The sequence below is a fragment of the Lissotriton vulgaris genome, unplaced genomic scaffold (genome assembly GCF_964263255.1).
Source record: "Lissotriton vulgaris unplaced genomic scaffold, aLisVul1.2 SCAFFOLD_2299, whole genome shotgun sequence".
NCBI classification, from domain to species: domain Eukaryota; kingdom Metazoa; phylum Chordata; class Amphibia; order Caudata; family Salamandridae; genus Lissotriton; species Lissotriton vulgaris.
Genome location: NW_028250874.1, coordinates 13,788 through 22,565, shown reverse-complemented (window position 1 = coordinate 22,565; position 8,778 = coordinate 13,788). Strand labels below are relative to the sequence as shown.

At 48.0% G+C, this 8,778-nt stretch overlaps 1 protein-coding gene across 1 annotated transcript; it reads right to left on the bottom strand.

The window, feature by feature from the left end:
- Nucleotides 1–369: 369 nt before the first annotated feature.
- LOC147663095 (uncharacterized) lies at nt 370–2,001 on the bottom strand. Its single transcript, XM_086950684.1, has 2 exons — nt 864–2,001; nt 370–778 (listed from the first exon to the last, which is right to left on the bottom strand). Exons 1-2 carry the CDS (start codon nt 1,866–1,868, stop codon nt 590–592), a joined length of 1,194 nt encoding a protein of 397 aa, XP_086806810.1. The 5' UTR covers nt 1,869–2,001; the 3' UTR covers nt 370–589.
- Between the last annotated feature and the right edge of the window lie 6,777 nt (nt 2,002–8,778).

Sequence of the window (8,778 nt, the reverse complement as noted above, 5' to 3'; positions counted from 1 at the left end):
GGAGCTGGGTTGTCTATTTTTTCGAACGCTGACGACACCCAGCTTCTTTTCTCTCTATCTGCCAATAAGACTTCTAAAACCTCCACCCTACAGACTGGACTATCCAAAATAGCCAGTTGGATGAATACCAATTGGCTAAAATTAAATAGTGAGAAAACAAAAGTCCTGATAATAGGAAAAAATAAAGATCTGTGGGGCCCCTGCCATTGGCCCCCAGAAATGGGTACAGTTCCCCAGCCTGTTCAATCCGCCCGTAATTTGGGGATAATGATTTATGACCAACTTCCCATGAGGCAACAAGCTAAAAAAAAAACGCTTCCACATGTTTTACCACATGCTTTACCATTATGAGGTGGGATAATACTCAGTTCCAAGATTTAAATCTGTCCGCATGGGGGGCCACTCTTCTCTTATCTGGCACCCGTACTGTGGAACTCCCTCCTTATCTCTCTTCGTCATGAAACTAATCATGTTAGCGTCCGTAAAAGCCTTAAGGCCTTAAGACCTGGCTACTTAATCAGTAATTATTGACGCATCTGTCCTTGGCGCCGGGAAACCTCCGGGTAGCTGTGCGCCTTATAAGTCTAATTTAATAATAATAATAACTGCACATGAATGGTTTTTCCCCTGTGTGTGTTTGTTGATGTTTTTGGAGATTTGATAAGTGACTGAAGCACTTTGCACATTCACTGCACTTGAATGGCTTTTCTCCTGTGTGTGTTCGCTGCTGTCTTTGTAGTTCTGATAACCTACTAAAGCTCTTGACACATTCAGTGCACTTGAATGTTTTTTCTCCTGTGCGAGTTTGCTGATGACTTTTTAGGTCTGATAACCAACTAAAGCTCTTTACACATTCATTGCACTTGGAATGGTTTTTCTCCTGTGTGTGTTCGCTGATGTCTTTGAAGGTGTGATAACTGACTAAAGCACTTTGCACATTCACTGCACTTGAATGGTTTTTCCCCTGTGTGTGTTCGCTGATGTCTTTGAAGGTGTGATAACTGACTAAAGCACTTTGCACATTCACTGCACTTGAATGGTTTTTCCCCTGTGTGTGTTTGTTGATGCTTTTGGAGGGTTGATAAGTGACTAAAGCACTTTGCACATTCACTGCACTTGAATGTTTTTTCTCCTGTGCGAGCTTGCTGATGACTTTTTAGGTCTGATAACCAACTAAAGCTCTTTAAACATTCATTGCACTTGAATGGTTTTTCTCCTGTGTGTGTTCGCTGATGTCTTTGAAGTTGTGATAACTGACTAAAGCACTTTGCACATTCACTGCACTTGAATGGTTTTTCCCCCGTGTGTGTTCGCTGATGACTTCTTAGGTTTGATAACTCACTAAAGCTCTTTTCACATTCACTGCACTTGAATGGTTTTTCTCCTGTGTGTGTTCGCTGATGACTTTTTAGGTGTGATAACTGACTAAAGCTCTTGACACATTCACTGCACTTGAATGGATTTTCCCCTGTGTGTGTTCGCTGATGTCTTTGAAGGCTTGATAACCGATTAAAGCACTTTTCACATTCACTGCACTTGAATGGTTTTTCCCCTGTGTGTATTCGCTTATGTTTTTGGAGGTTTGATAAGTGACTAAAGCACTTTGCACATTCAATGCAATGATATAGCTTTTCCCCTGTGTGTGTTCGCTGATGACTTTGAAGGCTTGATAAGTGACTAAAGCTCTTTACACATTCACTGCACTTGAATGGTTTTTCTCCTGTGTACATGTGCTGATGAAGCTTGAGTAGTGATGACAAACTAAAGCTCTTGCTGCATGTGTATGATTCTTTTTTCTTGGTTAGTGTCTGTGGGTCGGGTATATATTTGCCTACATCCCATGACTGCATTTCCTGATGGGCCAACATGGCTGATAAAGCGCTTGTGTTTTTTCTCACACACTTTATATGTGTGCAGTATTTTGCACGTTTGATTTCTGTTTTAACAACAAAATGCGATAGCCATCAAATATTTGCCACACTCCTAATATGTAGAAGGTGTCTATGTAGGCGATTGTGCCTTTAGATTGGATTATGGCAATGCACACTGGAGGGTAAAGATGTATCTTCCTTCTGGCCGGTGCAAATAGGGACAGTCTGTTGTATTTTAGATAGAAGAACTCCTCTTTCATTTACCTGTCAATTGTCTGGCTCCGCTCTGTTGTGCTTTTCTCTGGTTGCTGTGGTTTGGCCAGAAAGAGTTTAAAATACACCTAGAGCACTGAATGATGGCTTGTCGTCATTTTAGAAAACAGAGCACTGCGGTAATCACACTATACCGATCCTGTGATCAAATCTGGCGTTGGACACTTGTTTATACAGGATGCGGTTTGTTATTGTTGTTGCCTTAATTTTCCGAAGGTCATTTCTTCATCTTGTGGCGTGGAGGTGCACAGCTCAGCCTCTTGCAATCACTGAACTGCCCTTGATGCTTCATCCGAGATCTGTCCGTTTGTGTGCAGGTTCCTCTGTCGCCCACTGCGCTGATGTTTTCCTTAATACTGTAGCTCAATATTTCTGCTATTATTGAAGATTTACAGCATTAGCTTTGTTATTGATGGTCATTTCATACATTCAAGGCTTGTTTTCTGTTGGATGTAAAGATATTGAAAATTACTAAATTGAAACATAATGGAACGAGAATTCACAATGTTTAACTGGGTATAAAAGACATTTCAGGGGAGATTTACCAAATCTCCACACAATGCAGCGCAGCCCTCCCCCCGCGAGGCTGCACTGCGCAACAAAGAGGGAACAGAAGAGCACCATATTTTCAAAGATATGGCTTTCTCCTTTCCTTTCCCTTGAGCCGGCACTGATTACAGTGGGCCTGGGCCATGCACACACCTTAGCACCAGAGCGCTAGGGTGTGTGTGTGTGAGTCCAGCATAGGTTTTGTACAGGAAGGACACCCTTCCTGTACAAATTACTATGCCTAGACACGAGGGAAAGCTTTTACCATATTGTACATGTGTTGCATAGTGCAGCACGCATGCAAAGCCGGGAAGGAGAAATGAAAGCATTTCTCCTTCCTTACACCTAGTTTTGTGGTTGCACGAGAGCGCCCTTGCACCGCCCTTGGCAGGCACCCATGGCACAAAGTAATGCGAAACAATGCTATGCGCAGTGTCACATTACTTTAACGTTATTTTCAGCACTAAACAAGTTTAGCGCTGGAAAGTAAATTAGGAAAAAAAGATTTTACGCCATTTTGTGCCACTTTTGTGCCGCAAATACAGCGCAAATTCTTAGTAAATCTCCCCCTTCTTCTTTATCGCTTTTGAAACTTAGCAACGAATATTTCATCATACAAAGATATTTAACTAAAAGTTCGGTTGATCAGGTGACATCTTATTACATTTACAGAGTAAGGGCGATCACAGAGCACCCAAGTGCTTGAGGTATAGAGGTATAGCTTAAGATAGAGGCATATGGTGAAGATTTCATTTAAACAACAATAGAGTTTAGAAAAAGAGATGGATCAGGCTGGGCTGCAAAATATTCTGTAACTCTTCACGAAGTATACAACAAAAGAAACTCCATTCACACACTTCTTCTTGTTCTTCCCTATTCACTTAAGATCATCTCAAATACCAACTCCTGTCTTTACCTCACTTATTCTAACCTGAAAGATTGGAACATTATTGTGGGTTGAGGGGGGTTTCCTATCGCCATAACATCTGTCCATCGTCCTGAAACTAGTGCAGCTTACAGCACCCGGTTCTGGCCCTGAAAGATAACTCTAAAAAGCAAGTCTTTAGTTCTTCCTAAGGTGGATAAAGTTCTGTAAGATGCACCTCGTTCCAGAGCTTTTGTGTAAAACAGAGCGAGGGGTTCACTGTAAGGCCCGTCCTTTACATTATAAGCACAGATAAGGTAAACAAATATTGATTCATATAATTTAATATTCAACGATAGCAGTCATTGAGTAATTATAGAGAATCCATCACAACCAATAATTTACCGAACATATCCCTGCAGCAGATGTGCGCCTATTACTCTTTTCCCCCTTTTTCCAACATTACATGGCATCTGGCATGATGTTGTCCTTTTGGGGCCCAGGATGCCATTTGTGACCGGATGGGCATTTGGAAGAGTGGGAGGAGGTGTTAGTTATCCAAAGGTGATGCGGCATTTCTACCTTTCCATATTTCTCATATTCAAGTTTACCTAATTTCATGGCCTTCGGCCCCCCTACTGCCCTCTGGTTGTACACTCTGTTGGGTTCATCAGAAGTCAGATAACTGCCTCATGCTCACAAGGCCAAGGATCTCACTTCTTCTACAACACTTATTGCAGACATAGGGTCTAGTTAGGAGTTTGTCCAACAGATTTTTGCCTCAAAACTAGGGGTGGGTGAAGAATTCCGCTCTGCCGGCGGAGTTTGTGAAGTTTTGCCCACTCTGGTCCAAAAAACTTCATGCAGAACGGAGTTTTTTTCTCCAGCGGTTCACCAACGGTAAAGTGGCGAGCACTTGTGAGAAAATATAACACGCTAGACCTCCTACTGGCGAGATTTCTCATTGCAGGAAATCACAGCAAGTCGCGACCACTCGAGTGTTAAAATCTGCCATTCTCGTTGATGAAGCTACCATTCGATTAGAATATCAATTAGAGCGGCAGAAAGCAGCATCGCCCTCTGACACAACGCGTAGTGCTGTTCGTGCGGATTTTACAGTGGGGGTTAAACTCCTGGCACTAAAAATCAGTGAGTGCAGTGCAACTTAAACTCTGCCACTTGTGGAAGTCTGCAGAGTGCGGCGGAGTTTCCCTGGCGCTTTGTGGAGTTCAGCGGAGTAAAACTCTGCAAACAGCACCAAGGCATTATCAAAACGTGACAGATATCCTGTCTGCTTTATTATAATTGCTATAGGATGCAATGCATTTTTAATGGGGCGGGCAGGATACCTGTCACATTTGTGATGGAATAAACCATCCGCTGAAATCTAAATCAGGCGTTTGGTGTACATTGCGTCCAGTGTGGCTAGCTGGGCTTGACGGATCTTGTGGTTTGTGGGTCTCTCACTGCTTTGAGGTCACCGCCAGGCAGACCTTCTGTCAGCTGTGCCCTGTGCAGATCTTCCTTCCAGGCAGGACCTCTGTCAGCTGCACCTTGTGCAGATCTTCCTTCCAGGCAGGGGCTTCAGTTAGCTGTGCCCTGTGCAGATCTTCCTTCCAGCAGGACCTCTGTCAGCTGCACCTTATGCAGTTCTTCCTTTCAGGCTGCGGCTTCTGCCCGCCGTGCCTTGTGCAGATCTTACTTCCAGGCAGGGGCTTCTTTCAGCTGCGCCTTGTGCAGATCTTCCTGCCCAGCTGGACTTCTGTCAGCTGTACATTGTGCTGATCTTCTTTCCAGGATGGACTTCTGTCAGAGGTGCCCTGTGCAGATCTTCCTTCGAGCTGCACCTTGTGTAGATCTGCTTTCCTCAATGATCAGTTCAAAGGTCAGGAGAGGTAGAACTGGTCTAGGTCACCTTATTTATTGCAGTTCTACTAGTCAAGCCACAGACCTCGTGCTCTGAGAGGACGGCGAGTCTGGATTTTCTGAGCTCCGTGAAACATGAATACAGTTCTACCGCATCCAGCACATACTACAAGACTCCAAGAATCAACGCTACAAGTGCTGCTCCAAGGTTTAATTCAACCACTGTATCTGAACATGCCCTGGCAAATGCCAACTAGAGAATAAACACCCTGCCTGCACCAGCAGAGTGCAGAAAGCTTTTCAAGAATATCGATGTACCTTGACTTTCTCTGACAGTCATAACTGAAGATGTTAAATCTTGGTAACATCAATCCCCTTTGGACAAGGTCCTCCATTTTGCTATCAGAATGTAACTCATCCTGCGCAGACACAAATCCTCTTGTCCGTATTGCATGAAGCTGGGTGGTTCTCACCCAAAAGAAGGCCCTCCACAAATCGCTGACATTTCTTACACCCCCTGGACAGCCGTGGCAACACACATACTAACTACACCCCCTCAGGGAGCACCAGTCCATCTGCCAGGATCAAGACTCAGATCTTTCAACCTTCTCTGTTACCGTCTTTGGAACGGCCTGTCTCTGGGATTCATGGAAGCTCCACACTCTGAGCTCAGAGTTGCCTTATAAAACCATCTCATGAGAGTGGAAGAAAAGAACATTAAGTGACACGCTCTGCACAGAAGTGTAAATAAATCTACTATTATTGTTCCATGTACCGTTGTCCTACTGCTGTTTTGACATGGATGTTTTGCCATCTATCACAGCAGCTTCTTCGTTCAAAATCTTACTCAGTTTATTTTGCATCATACCTACTTACCTATGTACTGTTTCTGACCCTATGACATCTCTGGCTGACATGCTGTGCTGCCTGTTGCTACATAAATAGGAAGTAGATTGCTACTGCAGGGAGAGTGCAGTGTCCTTTCAGTCAGATGCACTTGATTGGGATAAAAGGTACCATGTTTGTTAGAAAAGCTGCAACTATTAGAATAATAACATATCAAAAGCAGCACATATAATGCAATAACAGACCTGGTACTAGAAAAACGTGACGCAAACAATGCAATAACACAGGCCAGGCATTAGGAGAATCTGGTGCAAACAATGCAATAACACGGGCCAGACACTAGGAGAATCTGATGTAAACAATGCAATAACACCGGCCAGGCACGAGGAGAATCTGACACAAACAATGCAATAACACGGGCAAGACACTAGGAGAATCTGATGTAAACAATGCAATAACACAGGCCAGGCACGAGGAGAATCTGACGCAAACAATGGAATAACACAGGCCGGGCACGAGGAGAACCTGATGTAAACAATGCAATTACAAAGGCGGGGCGGAGCTAGCTTGCTACCAAGATGGCTGCTTGAGTCGTGAGCTCCCCCGTCTCGTGTAACTATCCTACATCAATCCTTCGTGCTATTCCACTATCAGCTGCCCTGACTAGACCGACCGAGCCCCAGGACTTCTGTGGTCCACGAACGGCGTGGGTCCGGATCCCGGCCTCCCCCCCTCCACGCTAAGCAAGCCGCGTGGGCCCGGCTCGCTGGCTGCGGCTGGAGCTGCAGGGCAGAATTAACTGCAAGGGGCGGATGCTCTGACTGGGCCGCTGTCCTGGCAGCTGTACAGCGGCGGTGGTCGATCCCGCGTTTGGCGGGAAACATGAGGAGCGATATCCCTCGCCTCTTGAGATCATGAGTCAGCGCGGGTGTTGTGTGGACTGAGGAGCGGTGCAGGAGGCGGCGCTACCAGGCGGGGAGGTGAGCACGCACCAGTGAGGCCTTCAGAGCGGCCACTGGCGCGGAGGCTGAGCCCGGGGCCGCGAGCGCCAACACCGTGACTGCGGGTGGCAGAGTGTGTTGTGTAGCGGCGGAGGTTGATTCCGCGGTCGGCAGGAAAAGTGAGGAGCGAGTGCCCCCCTTGCCGCTGGAGACCGCAAGTCTGCCCGGGTAGAGCGTGGTCCCAAGGAGCGGCGAGAGACAGCGGAACCAGGCAGGCAGGGAGGGAGGTGAGGATGGCCCAGTGGGGCCTAAAGAGCGGCCCCCGGCGGGGACTGGGCCCGGGCCGTGAGAGCCAACACAGAGACTGAGGGGGGCAGAGTGTGCTGTGCAGCGGCAGAGGTCAATTCCGCGGTCGGCAGGAAAAGTGAGGAGCGAGTGCCCCCCTTGCCGCTGGAGACCGCGCGTCTGCCCATGTAGAGCGTGGTCCCGAGGAGCGGCGCGGGAGACGGCGGAACCAGGCGGGGTGGTGAGCACGGCCCAGTGGGGCCTAAAGAGCGGCCCCCGGTGGGGACTGGGCCCGGGCCGTGAGAGCCAACACAGAGACTGAGGGGGGCAGCGTGTGCTGTGTAGCGGCGGAGGTCAATTCCGCGGTCGGCAGGAAAAGTGAGGAGCGAGTGCCCCCCTTGCCGCTGGAGACCGCGCGTCTTCCTGGGTAGATCGTGGTCCCGAGGAGCGGCGGAGGAGACGGCGGAACCAGGCGGGGAGGTGAGCACGGCCCAGTGGGGCCTAAAGAGCGGCCCCCGGTGGGGACTGGGCCCGGGCCGTGAGAGCCAACACAGAGACGGAGGGGGCGGTGCGTGCGGCCGGGAGAGGCCCCCGCGGTGTGCTGTGCCCCTGTGACGGGCTGGACTGGGATCCCCTTGTGGGGGGCTCCTCGGCCCCTTTCCCCCAACGGCAAATAGGAGCAGAGGTGCCCGCTGCAGGAGAGGAGATGCGGCAGGTGTAGGAAGGTGGATATCTGACTATGGTTACCCCCAAACTTTTTGCCTGGTGTTTAGCTGGTTTTTGACTTAGTTGGCCTGGGATCCTGCTATTCAGGGCCCCAGGCTGATTGCTCTCTCCTTAAAATGGACTCCATGTACCTTAGGTGCATAACACAATTGGGACTGGTTCACCTTATGAGCCCCTGTAGTAGAGTACCATAGGTACCCAGGGCATAGGTGTAGCCAAGGCCTACCAGGGGCTGCAGCATGTATTGTGCCACCCCTGGCCTGGCCTCCATATTTGACACAACTGGCTGATCACTCAGCTGGGGTAAGTTGGTGTAATCACCTCTTACTTAGGTACAGTATGCCTGTGCCTAACCCTAAACTGGACACATATGTTCCTATCAGCCACTCCTATGGAAGGCCTCATCAATCCTGGAGGCAGAGTGCTTGGAAATATGTGAGATGGTGCTCTAGCATGAGCTGAGCCTGTCTGCAGCTGTCGGGAACCACTCCCTAAGCTGTTCCGGGATATTGCCATACCATATACTCTTAAGTGCATTATAATCCTCGCGGTTAAA

Coding starts and splice junctions, on each gene's coding strand:
- LOC147663095 (XM_086950684.1), bottom strand. CDS start 1,868: ATGTTGGCCCATCAGGAAATGCAGTCATGGGATGTAGGCAAATATATA. Junction 779..863: donor CAGGAGAAAAACCATTCCAA/GTGCAATGAATG, acceptor AAAACATTCAAG/TGCACTGAATGTGTCAAGAG.